The sequence below is a fragment of the Phoca vitulina genome, unplaced genomic scaffold (assembly GCF_004348235.1).
Source record: "Phoca vitulina isolate PV1807 unplaced genomic scaffold, GSC_HSeal_1.0 scaffold40, whole genome shotgun sequence".
Lineage (NCBI taxonomy): Eukaryota > Metazoa > Chordata > Mammalia > Carnivora > Phocidae > Phoca > Phoca vitulina.
The window spans coordinates 521,745-540,179 of NW_022589743.1; the positions used below are offsets into that span (position 1 = coordinate 521,745).

At 52.3% G+C, this 18,435-nt stretch overlaps 1 protein-coding gene across 1 annotated transcript; it reads left to right on the top strand.

Annotated features, from left to right (window-relative positions):
* Positions 1 to 1,359: 1,359 nt before the first annotated feature.
* TNS4 (tensin 4) lies at positions 1,360 to 18,339 on the top strand. The gene is made up of 12 exons (XM_032429162.1): positions 1,360 to 1,945; positions 8,298 to 8,721; positions 9,803 to 10,215; positions 12,292 to 12,378; positions 12,707 to 12,832; positions 14,103 to 14,195; positions 14,301 to 14,378; positions 15,350 to 15,418; positions 16,213 to 16,381; positions 17,321 to 17,389; positions 17,645 to 17,671; positions 18,198 to 18,339. Exons 1-12 carry the CDS (start codon positions 1,507 to 1,509, stop codon positions 18,337 to 18,339), a joined length of 2,136 nt encoding a protein of 711 aa, XP_032285053.1. The 5' UTR covers positions 1,360 to 1,506.
* Positions 18,340 to 18,435: the final 96 nt, after the last annotated feature.

An 18,435-nucleotide genomic window follows, 5' to 3' on the forward strand; every position in this document is an offset into this window, starting at 1 on the left:
AAAAAAAAAAGAGTTTGGGAGTGTGGAGCCAAGACCACCCAGGTTCAAAGCCGCTGGGTTCAAACCCCCATTCCACCCGTGGATTCTGCAGGTTCTGTGACCTTAGGCAAATCACTGAACCTCTCCAGCCCCACAGTAAGAGTACCCTCCTCACAGAACCACTGAGAAAATGAAATGAGTAAACTTTAAGTTCTGTTATTATTATATCCCTATCATACAGATGGGACAACTGAGGCCCACAGAGGAAAAGGTAGCACAATAGCAGTTTCCAATCAGTAAGCAGGCATCCTAGGTTCTGGTCTGAGTGATGACCCAGGCCCCCAGTGTGCTCTGCAAGGTCAGTAACCCCAGCCAAAAACCCTGCAGGATGCACTGAGATCCTGCCCCAAGAAACCCGGGCCACGTGGAGCATGTGAGGAAAGAGCCACAGCTCTGTGTCCTCAGCTGCCCCCAGGAAATTGCTCGGAGGCCTAGTCCCTTCCACTGCCATTTAAAGACACGCTTCCTGTGCCTGGGACGCACCGACTCCTCCAGGCCCCAGCCAAGGAGAGGTCTGGCAACACAGCCTACAGGAGCCATGGGGGACAAGGGAGCCTGGCTTTTCTCATTAACTTACTGTGCAACCTCAGGCAAATCATACGCCCTCTCTGGACCTCAGATATCCCTCTGCATTGGAACTCCATGTGGTATAGGGAGTTAGGAATCCAAGTCCCTTCCTCTAGGAAGTCCTCCCTGACCTCTGCACCAGTGCCTACAGAGTCTCCTCTGTTTTGCCTCCCTTGGTAACACTGTTTTTAATTGCTCACCTGCTTACTTGTCTGTTTCACTAACTGGCCCACAGGCAGTAGCAGCTGACATCAGGCAGCCTGAGGTCGAGTCCTGCTCTGACACTTGGATGACACAGTATGACACTTGGGCAAGTTACTGGCCTCTCTGTCTCTCCATTCACACATCATAAAATGGAAAATAATAGTATCTACCTCATAGGGTTGTTAGGAGGAGTTTAAAAGACTTTATGTGTAATATATGTGCATAGTAATTATTCAATAAATATTAGCTGGTATTATTTTAATAAAGAAGTCTGTGATATAGCAGATATTCAATGACCTCTACTGAAGCAATTTTATTTGACAATCACTTGCATAATGCTTATTATGTGCCATGCACCGTTCTAAGCATGTTACAAATCTTCACACATTTTATAGTTAAGGAAAACTGAGGCACAGAGAAGTTCATTAACTTGTCCAACATTGTACAGCTAGAAAGTGGTAGAGCCAGGATGCAAACCCAGGCAGTCTGGCTCCAGTATCCATGCTTTTAATGAATGAATAAATATGCCTTTCCTTGGGGGGGGGGGGGGGGGGTGGGGGGGGAGGAGTGGGAGGGGCTTCAACTATCAAAGTTACTCAGTTCCCAACCCTGGTCTCTTTCAGGTCCTGGGAGCTCCTGGGGTGTAAGTGAGGCTGGTTTGAAGCTAGAGGTAAACGGACGGTCACTGCCCCCACCATGTCGCAAGTGATGTCCAGCCCCCTGCTGGCAGGAGGCCATGCAGTCGGCTTGTCTCCCTGCGAAGAACCCAGGAGGGCCCTGCACCCAGCACCCAGCCCCGGCCTGCCACTGCAGTGTCCCTACTATACCACAGAAGGTTGGGGAGCCCAGGCCCTGATGGCCCCCACACCCTTCAAGGGGCCCCCCAGCAGGCTCCAGCAGGGTCCACAGGCTAGAGCCAAAGCCAGCTGCCTCCTGCAGTCCCCTGGGGAGCAGACCTCAGGGACCCTGGAGGACCTCGACTCCTACATTGACTTCTCACTGGAGAGCCTCAACCAGATGATTCTGGAACTAGACCCCACCTTCCAGCTGCTCCCCCCAGGAACTGGTAGCCCCTGGGCTGAGCCCACCCAGAGCACCACCTCAAGGAAAAAGAAAGATGAACCTGAAGCCTTGGGTAAGGACCTGGGGCACGGTGCCAAGAGGGGGTGTTTGGGGACCAGACCTCATGGGGAAGAAGAACTTTCCTATCAAATCAGAGGAGCAGGAGAAAATGTCCTGTTGGGAGGTGCTGTGCAGCCCTAAACAAGTTACTTAATCTGTTTTCTTTCCTATATCAAAGAGATATATACAAGTTTCCCTCACTATCCAATTCTATTTTGTTCCTGAGTTTGGAAAAGTGATGGATACCTGTTTTATGTGATTTTTCAGAGACTTTAAATAAGCTATATATATATTAGCTTATATATATATATAAATAAGCTATATATATATTAGCTTATATATATATATATATATATATATATATATATATATAAGAATTTCATACAATGCCATGCATGTAACTAAGAGCCTGAGAAATGTGGAGTCCCTGAACCTCACTGTTCTATAGTATATCTCTTTAGGTCCTAACCTGGGTCCCCTGAAACTTTTATAGGATTGCTATCCGGGCCCCTGTCCCTGTTTAGGGGAGTATCTCTCTGGGGAGGCCCAAGCTGGAAGTAGCGGGGTTGGAAAGACACAGAATTCAGTCTATTTAGGGCGGGACCCTGCTGTGTGTAAGCAGCGATGTGCTGGTAAGCTCCATGATGGGGTGGCAGAGAGCCCTGTTTGCAAACATCTGCCAATTTCACGGTATAGATTCTCCCAGCATGGCCAATCTCAAGCTACCAAAATGATGTCACTGAATGTAGTACTGGAAAAAGATAACCTGTAGATGGCCATTACGGTATATATAGTATTTCTACCATACCAATACAATAGATATAAATAACCTCAAGAGTATAGATAATAGTGGGGCACCTGGCTGGCTCAGTTGGAAGAGAATGCGACTCATGACCTCAGGATCATGAGTTCGAGCCCCATGCTGGGTGCAGAGATTATTTAAATAAATGAAACTCGGGGCGCCTGGGTGGCTCAGTCGTTAAGCGTCTGCCTTCGGCTCGGGTCGTGATCCCAGGGTCCTGGGATCGAGCGCCGTGTCGGGCTCCCTGCTTGAAGGGGAGCCTGCTTCTCCCTCTCCCACTCCCACTGCTTGTGTTCCCTCTCTCGCTGTGTCTCTCTCTGTCAAATAAATAAATAAAATCTTAAAAATAATAATAAATAAATAAAACTTTTTTTTTAATTTTACTTATTTATTTGAGAGAGGGTGTGCGCATGTGAGCGTACAAGCAGGGGGAGGGACAGAGGGAGAGAATCTCAAGCGACTCCATGCTGAGCAGTGGCTCAATCTCACGACCCTGAGATCATGACCTGAGAGGAAACCAGGACTTGGATGCTCAACCAACTGAGCCAGCCAGGCGCCCCTAAATAAATAAAACTTAAAAAAAAAAAAAGAATCTAGATAATAGCAAAATCTAATTAAATAATTGGGATATGATGAATTGTATTTATTACTTTTGTTTTTATTGTAAGTTATTTCATTGTAGGTTTATGTAATTTAATTTTTAATAATGTCTGAGTTTAGAAATCAGCTGGACAAAATCCTAAAAATTTAACAATCAGCTCTTACGAGCTGGTACAAGCCAACTTCAATATACCACTACATCCAAGGGAATCTAGAAATCGCTACATCTGGTGTCAGTTTCCTGAACAAAGGGTTTCAAGTGTACTCTGAGGATGAGGGTCAAGGAGCAGGACCCCATTAGACAGGCTGGAAGACTGAGGTCTCCAGGGGTTTAAAGGATCAGCATGGGTTAAGGGATACAATTAGGATTAGAGATAGTGTCCATGAGAATTTCTACTTATTGAGCACTTATTATATCCAGGCTCTGTGCTGAACATCTTACAGGAGAACATTTAATCCTCCCAATCTATCCCCGTGAAATATTTTATCACCATTTTACAGATGAAAAAAACGGAGGCTGAGGGACTTCAGTAAGGAGCCAGTCTAGCCTAATCACTGGAGGTGGGCAAACCTTCCACAAGCTAGTAACTTCACTCCTTTGTCTCATATTCTTCATCTGTAATATAGAGAGGAGTTCTTACCTCAAAGGGGGTTGCAGGGTTTAAAAGAAATAACACTTGGGTGTTTATCAGAAATCCTGACATGCTGTTAGTCATTATAAATGGCAGCTGGTTTAATTAAACACTAGGGTTGCATTTAGGACCCGCCCCAGGATAGGCTCAGGGTCTGGGGTAGAGGTAAGCCCAGCACCCAGGTCCTTCGGCGCCCCAGTTCCCAGTCTCCAGCCTGCCTTCTGCCCCTCCCATTGAGCACTGCCTTCCAGGGCTGTTAAAAGAACCACCTCTATCCCCCAAGATCTTCCTGCTTCTTGAGGCTGGTCACAGGCATGTCTCTGCAGGGAAGGTGGCTTGGGTCTAATTACCATTGGCAGGAGCAAGCCCAGGGCTTTAATGTTCATGCCCCAAGGCAGGGGTTCCACACACTCAAGGCCCGTTGGGGCAAGACCAGCCTCTGTGGAGCGTCCACATGTATGGGGTAGGGATGTTGACAACATCCCCTTCCTCCAAGGGGCCAGTGGTCAGTAGTCTGTGTTCTCAGATGCCCTGGACACAACCTGCCATCGTGGGGATGTGTCCACCTGACCCTGGGTAGCAGAGGGGTTCGGGGGATGAACAGGCAGCCAACAGTGGTCAGAGAGTTCTGATGAAGCCCCCTAGTTCTGCCCTAGCATCTTCTGATGGAATAAGAAAATCCTCTCCTCTAACCTCTGCCTGAATGTCAGTGATGCCTGGGAATTCACTACCTCCTGAGACAGCCGGCATAGTCAGCTCCCTGTTAGAAAGTTCTTCCCTGCGATCGTTGTGATCGCTAATAGTGTGTCACTGTGATGGGTGGCACCTGTCCCGTGCATCTCAACCTGCCAAAACCCTCCCCTCGGACCACCACTACCGGCAACAAAGCGCTTGCCAGCCTGTGGAAACCTAACTAGTTCTGGGCACCGTGGTGAGTTTTCACTGGGCCAAATGTATCCAAATGTGTGGGACGCCCTCCCTTCGCCTCTCATCCTTCCTTCTCTTGGGGTGTCAAAGGGAAGATGTTCTATAATTGTGGTGCTAGCAGATGTTCACTGTTTTCTCTTTGTCCTCACTTGGCAAAATTAAAAATTAAGCATCGGTGATCCTATGTTTCTCCCTCCCCTAAATATATATAGATAGATTTTGTAGTGCATGATCTCAGCATCTACCCTGTGAAGGAAACAGGGGTAGCCTCATTTTACAGATGAGAAAGTGAGGCTCAGGGAGAAGAAGTAATGACCCAGGGTCACACAGCCAGTGGGTTGTAGGTCAGGCCTCAAAACCTGGGCTTCTGGCCTCCAAAGTCTGTGTTCTTGCCTTTCTCTCTCTTCTTTGGAGCTAGCTTCCTGCCCTCCGGAGCTTCGAAGAACAAAACTGTATGGAGGCAGCCTGCAGGCTCCTCTTCTGGGGCTCTCCTCCTGCAGCGCTCACAAACCTCCCCCAGCCTCCCTGCCCCTGCCTCTTGCTTACCCTGGGGGGCTCCCATCCCACAGGGAGCATGGTTATTCCAAGCAAACACCATATCCATCTCCGCCACTCCTCCCCTCCCCATCTTTGGAACAGGCACCCACATTTCATTTTCCAGCAATTTCTGCCAGGCAAGGCTGTTTGCCAATCCCAAGAGAAGGGTGCTTAATAACTGTCTCTCTGCCCCCCCCCCCGCCCACGTGCCCCCTTCCACCAGCCCAGCCTAGTCCTGGCGTCTGTATCCACCCAGCACTGCTCAGACTTGCCCCACGGGCCTGTAAACAGTGGCTGCACCCAGGTGAGGGTGTGGGGGGCCTCCACCTCCCCTAGCCGCATGCACCTCAGGGCAGCAGCGAGAGGTGACTCACAGCTCCAGGACTCCTTCCTTCCTTCCCACCCTGCTCTGCTTGCTCAGTCCCCCGAGCAAGGCCTTTCTTTGGTCGGTGTTTGGATGACCCAGTGATTAGGAAACCCAGAGCTTCACCAGGTGGAGAGACCCTCTCCCAAAGCAGCCAAGCACCTTTTCACAGGGCAAGGCCTTGGGAAAGTGTCCTGAGGAGTCCCCCATCCTGGAAGACGCCCTCCAAACAGAGCACAAGAGCAGGCGTTGGATTCCTCCACTCCCTGGCTGTGTGACCTTGGATAACTCACTTAACCTTTCTGAGCCTTGATTTCTCATCTCTTATTTGGAATTCATAATGTTTTCTACTTCAATAGAGTTGTTGTGAGGGTTACATGAGCTAATACAGGTAACATGTTTGCAACGGCACAGGCACACAGTAAATACCAGCCTTTATTAAAAACTCTGCAGTAAATGCCAGCTCCATTGCCACATCTCTCTGAGCCTCAGTTTCCTCTCCATAAAAGCAGTGCCTGCTGGCATTGGGCATAAGGGCTGAGAGGATTATGGGTATAAACACTATAAAGTCCTATAAAAATAGAAGTGGTGCTTGCCAACGTTCCAGAAGAATGCACTCCATTCCAAGACCGCTACTCTTTCAGAACGCACAACACACTGTGCCAAATAGTCTTCTCTTGCCCTTGGCAGTGGGACTCCCCCCTTAGCTGGACAGTGTCAGCCATCTGGCCAACACTGGCCTCAAAAAGCAGGCAGGCAGGAGAAGTTCTCCAAAGCTCACCATGGGCTAGGCTCCAGGCACCATTCATCAGTGTCTTTTATCCTTACCACAACCTCAGGAGGTTGGTTTTAGATCCCCACTTTGCAGATAAGGAAACTGAGGCTCACAGTGGTTAGGAAAGTTAGCCGATGCCTCTTGGCAGGAAAGTGGCAAAACCAGGACTCACACCCGGGTTTATCTGACGGCAAAGCCAGGCCTGTTCCTACACCCCTTGGAACAGCATGCTCAGGTCAGCCTGCCAGCCCCCCTTCATCTGGTGTAATCCTCCACCCCAACCCCAGCCCAAGCAGGTTCAGACAGAGGCAGTGACCGCGAGCAGGCTCTGAGGTCCTACCCAGGAGCGGGCTGGGGCAGGCAGGGAGTTGGTACATGTGCCAAAGCCCAAGGTGGTGGGAGGCTGGCAGACAGGAGCTGAAGGTGCAGTTTCCCTCTGACTTTGCCCCAGTTTCCATCCTGGGAAGCCAGAGGCAGGATTCAACAGGCCTCCAGGAGGGAGCAGCTAGGTAGCCCCCACCTTCTACCACCTTTGCTGGAACAGCACCAAGGACAGTTCCCCTCCCCCAGGTCAGGAGGAGGGGTGTCCATACTCACTGTGGGGAAAACCACAAGGTACCCCACTCCAGGGAGGAGCAAGTTCTCAAAACAAGAGTCCTGGGTGCCCCCACTGAGGAACAGAGAGAGCATTGGAGTGAGTCACCACCCTCGGCCGTGTTTAATAACCAACAATGGCGTACCAGCTAAAAGCATGTCCTGGGAGGTCCACAGCTTGATAATAGCAAACCCTGGCCTCTGGGAGCTCCTGCTCTAAAGCAGAGTTCTCAAACTCTACAGTGCACTCAGATTCCAGGGAGTCTTGCTAAAATGCAGATTCTGCCTCAGCAGGCCTGGGATGGAAACTGAGATTCTGCGCATCTGACCAGCCCCCACCCCCAGGTGGCGTGGCACTGCTGGGCCAGGGGCCACAGTGCTGTGGCTTGGTGCCCATTGGAATCGGCTGGAAAACTAAAACAACCTGAGGTCTGGGTCCACACCGGAGATTCTGATCTATTTGGCACAGGGTGTAGCCTGGGCATTTGGACTTTTAAAACATCATCGGGTGATTCTAGTGTGCAAACAAGCATGAGAACCCCTGCCTTCATTGTAGGCACAGATGTAGAAACAGCCTTCACCTGCCCTGGACAAAGGAGGCATCAGAAATGTGACTGGCACCCTCCTTAAGCAGTCATTTCAACCTGGGGAGGGGGACATTCATGCAGGAGAGGATTTCCTAGTTTTAAAGTATTTACCGTGTGCCAGGAGAAGTGTTATGCCGCCTACGTTCATCTCATTTCATCCTTACTCTAGCACCAAGAGACTGGATATATAGTCACCCCGTTTCACAGGTATGGAACCTGAAGCTCGAGTTGGTGAAGTCATTTGGCCAAGTGCTCTGATAGTAAGTGGCAGAGCCAGATCTGAAACCCAGGTCTCTCGGACTCCAAGGCCTATGTTCATTCCAAGGCATCTCCCCACCAAAGGAAGAAATCACAAGGAGGGTGACTTTGGAGCTGTGCCTAGAAGGGGGAGCTGGGTGCTAATCCGAATCCAGCAAACTTCTCTCTGAGCCTTGGTTTCCTCATCTGTCAAAAGGAGGGGAGACCAGATGGTCTTGAGGACTCTTCCAGCATTCCTGTTCTGTGAGCCCAGGCTCCCGGTTTCACCAATGTTCTGCTCTCTCCCCAGACATAAAGTACATCGAGGTGACCTCCACCAGATCAAGGTGTCATGATGGCCCCCAGTGCTGCTCCAGCCCATCTGTCACCCCGCCCTTTGGTTCCCCACGCAGTGGTGGCCTCCTCCTTTCCAGAGACATCCCCCGAGAAACTCGAAGCAGCAGCGAGAGCCTCATTTTCTCTGGGAGCCAGGGCAGGGGGCACCAGCGCCCCCCTCCCCACTCTGGGGCTCCCTCTTCTCATCCCCCACCCTCTCCCAGCATCTCTATCCCCGGTATGGGGAACAAGGCCTCGGGCCCCCATGGCTTGGGCTCCCCACTGGCAGCTTCTCCAGGCTTGGAGAAGGGGCTGGGGGGCCTGGCCCCACAGCAGGGCAGCAGGGTCTCTGTGTTGTCAGCCAGCCCAGCATCCGATGTCAGCTACGTGTTTGGAAGGTAGGTCACTCCCACTATAGCTTCTGATATTGTCTCTGCAACACACACACACACACACCCTAAAAATAATAGACAGGCACCCTGTTCTATCGGAGCAAAATCAGGCTGTACACCAAAAACAAAAGAGTGAATATTCTCTTTTATGCCATCACAGCCATTTGGACCTCAAGCTTTCCTCAAGCACTTAGAATATAACTCAAAATTTTGAGAATATAACAAAAATTTTGACTTATGCCTACCTCTTGAGAAAAGAACTGTTTACATTCATGAGGCTGACCTGTATCCTTTCCAGCACTCATACAACCCATCTCAAGGAAGGGATTTTTTTTAAAACACAGGGATGTAAATAAAATCTGGAGGCCTGGGATAAACCATTTAGGAAAGAAAAGCCTCCTTCCTCTTTGTTGCTAGCAAAACCTAGCAGGAAGGAGGAGAACTTGCCTGTCCCCCCACCCCCAGCCCAGTTTGCTGGCCTCACAATAAAGCTGCACGCACATACCCATCCTGTCCAGGAGGACCAAACCTCAGGACCTCTGTCCCCCACACCGACTCCAGAGCCGATGTGCCAAGGCAGTCCTTGGCAAGGAGGCCAGGATTCCACAGCCATGGCCGTTGGCATGGGCCTCTGAACTCAGAGAGAAGTCTGGCTGGATGCAGAGCTGGCCTCCTCCTCTTCCTCCAGCTGGGGAGTTCCCTCTGCATCCACCGTGGACGTGGTCCAGCCTGCATGCAGGGCTCTTGGGAATGTTGGGTACTTGTGTGATAGCTCAGTCAGACCTGCCCGGCTGGGAAGGCAGAGGGGATCTAGTCCAGCCTAAGCCCACATGACCTGCAGGGGATCAGCTCATTAGCTACTTTAAATGACCAAAGACTGCAGTGCAGGGACATTTCTGTATCCTTCAGCATCGCTTGGGGATCAGGTAGGCATGCACTTTGCTTTGGACTGTGGGGGATGGAGTATGCAATACTCTATTTAACCAGAGCTACGGGCACCAAGATCAATAGATTCTGGAGCCTGGCTCTGACTCCTGCATGTCCACTGACAGCCTAACTCCCTGCCTGTCTGGTGCCCTCCCTGCAGCAGCCAGTCCCTCCTCCACTCCAGCGTCTCCAGCCATCAGTCATCTTCTAGATCCTTGGAGAGTCCAGCGAGCTCCTCCTCCAGCCTCCACAGCCTTGGCCAAGTGTCCCTGGGTACAAGAGCCAGTGACTTCCAGGTCCCCAGCAACCCCACCCCAAACATGGGCCAGCCCAGAGCAACTCACTCCCCACCACTGGCCAAGGAGCACGCCAACAGCTGCCCACCATCCATCACCAACTCCATGGTGGACATACCCATCGTGCTGATCAACGGCTGCCCAGAACCAGGGTCTCCCCCATCCCAGCAGATCCCAGGACACCAGGACTTTGTCCGACCTGGGGCCCCTTCTTCCAGCAAGTCTTGTCCAGCCACCAGGAGCCACAGCCAGACCCCTCTCACCACATCCTCAGAGGGTATGTTGTAAACCAGTCCTTCAGCCGTTGTGAGGTTTGGCTTGGGGGGATAGACAAAGCATCAGTGGGTTTTTGCAATAGCAGGTCAATGCCCTGAACACCTACTGTGTGCCGAGCACTTTGCCAAAGAGTAGGGACAGAGAGATGGACACAGTTTAGAAAGAGACAAAAACCAAGGATCACTACAGAATAGAAAAACCACAGAAGGCAAGAGATGTCCTAAGTCTTATGGGGCCACAAAGGAAGGCGTGATCCTTTTAGTCTAAAAAACTGGGAAAGCTCCTTGGAGGAAGTGACATCTGAGCTGGATCTGGAAAACTGAATCAAATGTCTGGAGCCAGAGCAGGGGAGGTGGGGCATTCCCAGCAGACGGAACAGCAAGTCCATGGTCATGAAGGTGTAGAAGCACATGCATGTTTAAGAAATGACCGGAGTATTGGGTGTGGGATGAAGTAGTTGAGTAATCTGGGGCAAGATTGGGAAAGGTCTTGAACACCAAGCTAAAGAGTGGATTTTACCCATTAGGCCGCGGCATCGGGGGCTAGCAGGGAGTCTCAAACAGGAAAGTGATGGGGTCAGAGGTACACGTTCAATAGATAACTCTGGCAGCTGCATGGCAGATGACCTGCAGGGCCCGGCCCAGGCAGGGAGAGCAGTTTTGTTTTGATTTTCATCATGAAGTGGTCCAGACAAGCTGTAACGGGGGCCTGCACCAGGGCGGGGCAGGGCGGAGGAGAGAGGACAGAGCCAGGAGACCCTCGAGATATGAAAACAGCAGGCTTGATGACTAACGCAAGAGAGGGAGAAGGAGAAGGAGAGTCAGTCCTACCTCTGACGTTCGTGGATGACGAACACACAGAGAGCCGACGGAGACAATGCATTCCAATTCAGACAGCTAAAAACCACAAAGCAGCAAACACCCTCCTTCCCGTAGTCTGTGACTACAGGCGTCCAAAAAGAACAAAACCAGCCAGAACCCAAAGCAGTAAACACAGAGGCTCAGGCTTAGCACCCATAGGGTGCACCTCTCCAGAGAAGAGACCCTGCAGAGCCCCAGGGACACTGTCCCTGCTCCCCACCCCCCACTCAGCCACAAGCATCAGGGGGACTCCTGGGGGTTATGATGTTCACTCTGGCCCACACTGCCATTCAGGAAGCCAGGTCAATGTAAGCAAGAGAAAAATGGCATGATAGGTGTGCCTTTGAATCTGCTCCGATCGTTTTCCCAGAATAAATCATTTGCAGATTTTAGTACATTTTTTTACAATGAGTTACTCTCAGCTGGCCACAGCACACACCTTTTCAAGATACCAAAATGGAAAACCACTGTTCTCTGCCTTAGGGACCCGGGGAAGTGGCCATTTTGTCATCTCAATGAGCACATTTACTTAGTCCAGCGATATTCCCATCCTGGTTTGGTGGTGCCCCAGGATATCACTCATTATACCCTGGGGTCTTATCAAAGTCTGCAAACTTTCTCCAAACAAAATCCTTGCTAATTGCCTAGGCTATTGGAATGTCAAAAACCCTCAGAGACAGTTTAGTACACTTAGTCCCCTCTGGGCTTCAGGAGCAAGACAGTTGTCCCAAATCAGAGTCAGGAATCCTGTCTCCTGACTTCCGCACAGGCTCATCTGCCCAGATCTGCTGCCTTCCTTTCCTCAAACTTTTCTTTCATTTTCTTTTCCAAACTGAATATGCCCCCCAAGACACTTGTAGGATTCTTAAGGGGGAAGAGAGGGTAAAACCAAACACATGATGCATCTCAGAATCCCTTATTTATCCCTTCTTTCAGGCCACACCAGACAACACAAGATTTGAGAAACTGTTTCTCATTAAACTGAGATTTTATCTGTTTGTGATTTATTACCAAGGATACGAGGGGAGACTCCTAGGTCCTAGATGCGCCAAGCCCTGAATTCTTCTGTTGGATTTTGCCTCTTGTAGGCAGTTGGAGATACAGTGGGGTTGGGGTAGGGTAGGGTGGGTTGAATGGGACCACTGCGCAGAGGTGGGGGAAGGGTCTCTCAGCTCCCCTCGGTCCAGCCTAAAGAGTCCCCCCTCTCTGTCTTCCAGGTCCCACCAGGGACATGCAGCCCACCATGAAGTTTGTGATGGACACATCTAAATACTGGTTTAAGCCAAACATCACCCGGGAACAAGGTAAAAGGAAGCGCTGTGTTTCAAGGGATGAGTGACCCAGGAGTCAAGTCTGGGTCTTGCATCTTGCATCAGGCAGATGGGGCCCTGGGTCATGGTAGGGGAGGGAATGGCAAATGGTAGGTCCAGGGAAGGGGGATATCGTGCAAACCTCATGTCCTGAGGAAATAGGGACTGCAGCAGGAAGGGTGGAGATTAGACAATAGGAAGGACTTCCTGGGAACACAAGGTGATTCTGTAATGTCTGCTCTATGAAGATTCTATGGGGCTGGGGGACAGGGGTGTCCAGGTGGGGGGGAGGTAACTGTCTCTGACCCAAGGATTGTTCCAGCAATCGAGCTGCTGAGGAAAGAGGAGCCAGGGGCTTTCGTCGTGAGGGACAGTTCTTCCTACCGAGGCTCCTTTGGCCTTGCCTTGAAGGTGCAGGAGGCCCCTGCACCTGCCCCGAACCGATCAGGTATGCGCACCTGTCTCTTCATTCAAGGCCTCACAGAGGCAACAGGCTGTGGTAGGTTCTAGTCCCAGCTCTCCACTGCTACCTTGCAGCAGGCCCGTAAGTACTCCTGGGAGGAGGGTCAGCCCTCTCCCAGCTGCCTTCCTGCACCAGAGGCTCTGTAAGGAGCTCCTTCCACGGCAAGCCTGAGCTTCCTCTGCCTCTGGGAGTCCCCAGATTCCCTGCTCTGCTCTCACGGGGGGAAGAGGAGGAAGCTCCCAGCCCCTCTCCAGGATGCTCTCCTCTGCCCACCCCCCACTTCGCTGTCCAGACCAGCTTTATTGTGAAGGAACCTAATGTAGTAATAACGTGTGTGCCCTAGCTTATCACGTGTATGTGACAGTTTATCACATGTGATAGCTTATTGAGTGAATGCACTGGCTTATTACATGTGTGTGATAGCTTATCACATATGTGCTAGTTTATCACACGTGTGATAGCTTAGCACATGCTTTCCTGTGGTCTCACACACACAACACACATCTCTGGGGCATGCACCCTGCACTGGGATACCTCGCTAGGGAGATAGATAAAAACAGATCATTATAGTACAAGGTACCTAAGTTACAGCCCCTCCCCAAACCCCAGGAGTATAGCTCTCATGTAACAAAAGGATCAGGTAAATGGGTTCCAAGAGTTACTTAATGACACCACCCCCCGAGAGCAAAGATGAAAACCCCAACTTCATGCTCTCTACACCATGCTGCTCTGGTTAAATAAGAAAGTGACCTCTGGGGCAGTATTGGTTATCAAGAACGCCTTGCCAACGAGCACAGAGAGGAGGAAACCATGGGTGGGTGGAGAAGAGGCAGAGGGGCACTGTTCACCCTCCAGGGCCAGCCTAGCTCCAGCAGAGACCATCTGGTGAAGAATCACAGCACCTGGGAAGGAGTGGGTAGAAGAAGAGAGAAATCAGGCTGAAGGATTAAGATTTGATCTCAGTAGTCACTGGGACCATCTGCAGTAGCTCTTGAGACCAAGAGAAAGTTCTCCTGAGAGGCGAATTACTGGACGCAGAAACCTTTGAGCAAACATGTTGGCACCTCCTTTGTGGGAGGCCTTGAAGATAGGGTTCCCCCTAGCAGTCCCACCCACCCCTAGGCAGGGGAACAAACCAGTTAACCTCTGGATGGACCGGGAGGAGGCGGGTCAGGGAACGAGTTGGTCAGTGTTCAGCTAACACTGGGCTCTGGACCCCCCATCCACATGCGCTCTTTCTTCTATCTTTGTCCAGGTGAGGACAACAGTGACCTCATCCGCCACTTCCTCATCGAGTCTTCCGCCAAAGGGGTGCATCTCAAAGGAGCAGACGAGGAGCCCTACTTTGGTGAGCCTCTCCAGCCTGCAGGCCGCTGGGTGGGCCCCACCCTTCTGGGCTGGGAGACTGGTCTGGGGAAAGCCTTCTCACGCAGGGCTGCCTATTTCCTTGCAGGGAGCCTCTCTGCCTTTGTGTGCCAGCATTCCATCATGGCCCTGGCCCTGCCCTGCAAACTCACCATCCCACAGAAAGGTGGGTCTGGGCCCCAAAGAGGCAACCCCGGGGAACTAAAAAGGCTCCTAGTGGTCACATCCCACCTTATTTATGGATTAGTGTCACAGTTAAAAGTGCTTCACCTAGCATCCATCAGCATCTTCACTTCCTGGCTTGAGAATTTGAGAATGTCGACCCCTCTGAGCCTCTGTTTCCTCCTCTATGAAATGGGGACAGCCATCATCATACTTACTTACAGGATTGGTTGGGGGTTAAATGAGCCGGTCCAGGCAAGGCTCTTATCACAGAGTACGTGTTTGATAAATAGGAGCCTTCTTTGAGAGGATGAAAGGAACATAAGTCGGCCGGTTTGGAGAGGGTCGGTTTTTTTCTTCCAGGTCCAACCTTTACTGGGCACTCCCTCATTCACACATCCCTCACCACAGCTGTGTCAAATAGGTGTTATCCCCATTTAACAGATGAGAAAAGGAGGGCTCGAGGAGCTAAGTAGCTCGCCCAAAGGCACACAGATCAGACCTCAAACTGAGATCAGGAAGTCCCATCCAGAGCCCACAGCCCAGCCGCATCAGCAGCTGGAGTAGATGATCCCCGGGGGTGCAGGAGGAGAAGAGGGGTCCTGGGAGAGGAGTCAGGGCAGGGGGAGCCCCCGGTGTGGTGATGGGGAAAGCCTCCCTACATTCTGCAAAGATGGGGTCTGAAAGAAGGGAGGAGGTGAGAGGCTTCTGAGGACCAGGTGACTGCAGCAGTCCAGGAGCTGGAGGAGTGAGGAGGCGAAAGAGGGACCAAAAGGCTCGCAAGTCAGGCATCTGGGGAGCCCCAAGTGGCCCCGTTTGTCTAATTATGGTAATCACACCAGGTTTCTCAACCGCTTGCTTCCTGAAGGTGGGGGTGGAGGTGGGAGATGTTCAAGGGGATTAATGTTCCTACGAGAAGAGTCCGTTCACTCCACCCCCAACCCCTCTGGGGACTGTTACTTTGCTTTGGCTCAGAATTGGGAGCTGGAGACTCCTCAGACCCCACTACAGACAGCCGGGCCTCCCACCTGAAGAAATCTGCAGGTAAGTGGCATGGGGGAGGCTCCAGGCTTGCCTGAGCCCCCATAGGGCCCCTCCCAACCCCACGCACACACTTGTACATGCAGGTCCACACATGTTCCCACTACAGCTTTGTTTCTTCATCCTTAACAAGGTGCCCCGCGGTCCTCCCCATCCCTATAAACCTGGAGGTGAGAGGCTGCAAGCCTGGCGGGGGGGAGCCCATTGGGGTGGCAGGAGAGAGGGAGGTTGGTGTGGCTTACACCCCATCCTGCACACTCATGGGCACATGTGGACATGCTGGGGCCTCTCTGGTTCTGAGGGACCTGCCCTAGAAGTGATCTCTGGGTCTGGGATCCTCTGTGGAGTGTCAGGTCCAAAGGCCAGGCACAGATCAGCACTTGTCCGAGTGCCCTCCCCCCATTCTTGTCTTCTCCACCTTCTCTTGACAATGAACCAGGGCCCCGGGGTGGGTGGAGGTAGAGACAGTGCCAACCATGCTTCTGGACAGAAGGAAGGTTTGCCTGGACATCCCTACACATAGGGCAACAGCTTTACTCCACCCTAGAGGGCCAGAGGCCAGAGCAATGCAAAGCCACAGATGCTCCCAACGTCCTCTGGGGTTGGCCTTGAATTGCAGTCACCTACACAGTCCTGCCTGCCTGCCTGGTGGCTCAGAGGAGCCCCACTGGATTCCTGAAGAAGGAAGAGCCCCGACGCCAGCTCTGGGCAGAAGGAGGACCAGGGCCTGGGGGACCCTACCTGCCCCTGCATGGTGGATCGTGGCAAGGCCTAAGCACAGCATTTACATCCCCCAGGCTGCCACGCCCTGTACCTGACCTCCGTGAGTGTAGAGACCCTGAGTGGAGCCCTGGCCGTGCGGAAGGCCATCTCAACCACCTTTGAGAGGGACGTCCTCCCCACACCCACCGTGGTCCACTTCAAAGTCACTGAGCAAGGCATCACCCTGACCGATGTCCAGAGGAAGTAAGGGGCTTCCCTTGCCCTGGGGCTGCTGGGCGGGGCAGGGGGATCTGGAGGGGATGGCTGAGATGGCCGTGGATCAGTGATGAAGGTAGGATTCAAGATTCTGGACCCAATGTGGTCAGTGACTTGCTGAGTGACTCCAGGCAAGTTCTCTGCCTTCTCTGGTCCTCACGCCAATGACGTCATCCCAAAGTCCCCCTTTCAGTGGCACTGGTTCAATCTGGTTCATCCACTGATGAACCTCGTCCCAAAGTCCCCCTTCCAGGACACTGGTTCAGCCTGGTTCATCCACTGATGGAACAACTGCAGAAGGCCAGATTTTGGCTGCCCACTTCAACACAGTGGCTGAAATCACTCCTTCCCCGGGCTCAGGGCTTCACAGTCTGGCAGGAGCCTGGCCCTGGGCTGGAGGAACAAGAGATGAGCAAGACATCATTCCTTTCCTCAAGCAGTTAAATGACACAGTGGGCAGGGGGCAGAGGAGAGAGGGTAGAAAACCTGAATATATAGGACACAAGGCAGATTCATTCCATGAAAAGAGAGAAGTCTGGGGCGCCTGGGTGGCTCAGTCAGTGACATGTCTGCCTTCGGCTCAGATCATGATCCCGGGGTCCTGGGATCGAGCCCCACATCGGGCTCTCTGCTCTGCGGGGAGTCTGCTTCTCCCTCTCCCTCTGCCCCTCCCCTCGAGCGCTCTTTCTCTCTCTCTCTCTCTTTCAAATGAATAAATAAAATCTAAAAAAAAAAAAAGGAAAGAAAAGAGAGAAGTGCAAACATGTGCCCCAAGGCCCAGCAGTGGGAAAGGTCACAGCAGGCTGTAAGGGGTCTAATTGGGAGGCTTCTTGGAGAGCAGGGCATCTGAACTTCGGGAGAGCTAGAGATGATGGAGGTAGGACATGGCACTGGGACAGGCTCTCACCAGCAGTCCTTCTCTTCCAGGGTGTTTTTCCGGCGCCATTACCCCCTCACCACCCTCCGCTTCTGTGGCATGGACCCCGAGCAACGGAAGTAAGTTCAAGTCTGGGCCAAACTCACAAAGCCATCCAGGGCCTAGCTGCCCACTGAGGTTTCTTGCTGACTCTGGGACTGGGGTCACAGACAAGGCCTGTGAACCTCGAGGGGCTGGGAGCAACAGGATGAGGGGAGGGTGGGACCCAGTGGGGTGTGGTCACAGCTGGCCATTGTCCCCAGCTGCTCAGCCAGAGTCCTGTGGAATGCAGAGAAGCCTCAATACTCATTCCTGTCCCTCTTCCTTTCCCACAGGTGGCAAAAGTACTGCAAGCCCTCCTGGTAAGGCTTCCCTGTGTCCTGTCAGTCACCGTAAAAGGTCTCCCTGGGCCAGAACCTGGGACCCAACAAGAGGAAGAACTCGGGAAAGGAAGGAGGCCCTGTCCTGACCTTAAGAGAACCCATGGTTTTGATGGGGGTGGCACAGGCCCGGGTCCTCAGAGAGCCTCCAGTCTGAAGGGGGAGACATGAGCCTGGGAGCCCTCGGTCTTGTGTAGGAGGCACAGGCTCTAACCTCAGGCAGCCTTAATCAATGGGGATGCCCCAGTCTGATGGTCAAGACACATTCTTGCCCTCAGGAAGCTTCCACTCTGATGAGGAATATGCAGGTCCTGTCCTCATGGAGCTGCCATTCAAAAGGAGGGTTACCTAGATCTTGAACTCGGGGGTCTCCCAGTCTGACAGAGGAGGCCCATCCTACCCTCAGAGAGCTGGGGAAGGGGCAGGGCAGAGCACCGTACTAGCTGAGATCACCCCTCCCAGCCTCTCTGGGCCCCACCACCTCACCCAGGCTATGTTCTCCCACCAGGATCTTCGGGTTTGTGGCCAAGAGCCAGACAGAGTCACAGGAGAATGTGTGCCACCTGTTTGCGGAGTATGACACAGTCCAGCCAGCCTCCCAGGTCATCGGCCTGGTGGGTGCCCTGCTGCAGGACACAGAAAGGATGTAGAGGGAGGGAGCTTCCCGTGCACCTTCCTGGACATCCGAAGGGGGCTGGAACCCCTGAGCAGGGGCTTGTGGCCACACTAATGAGCCAATCTATTGG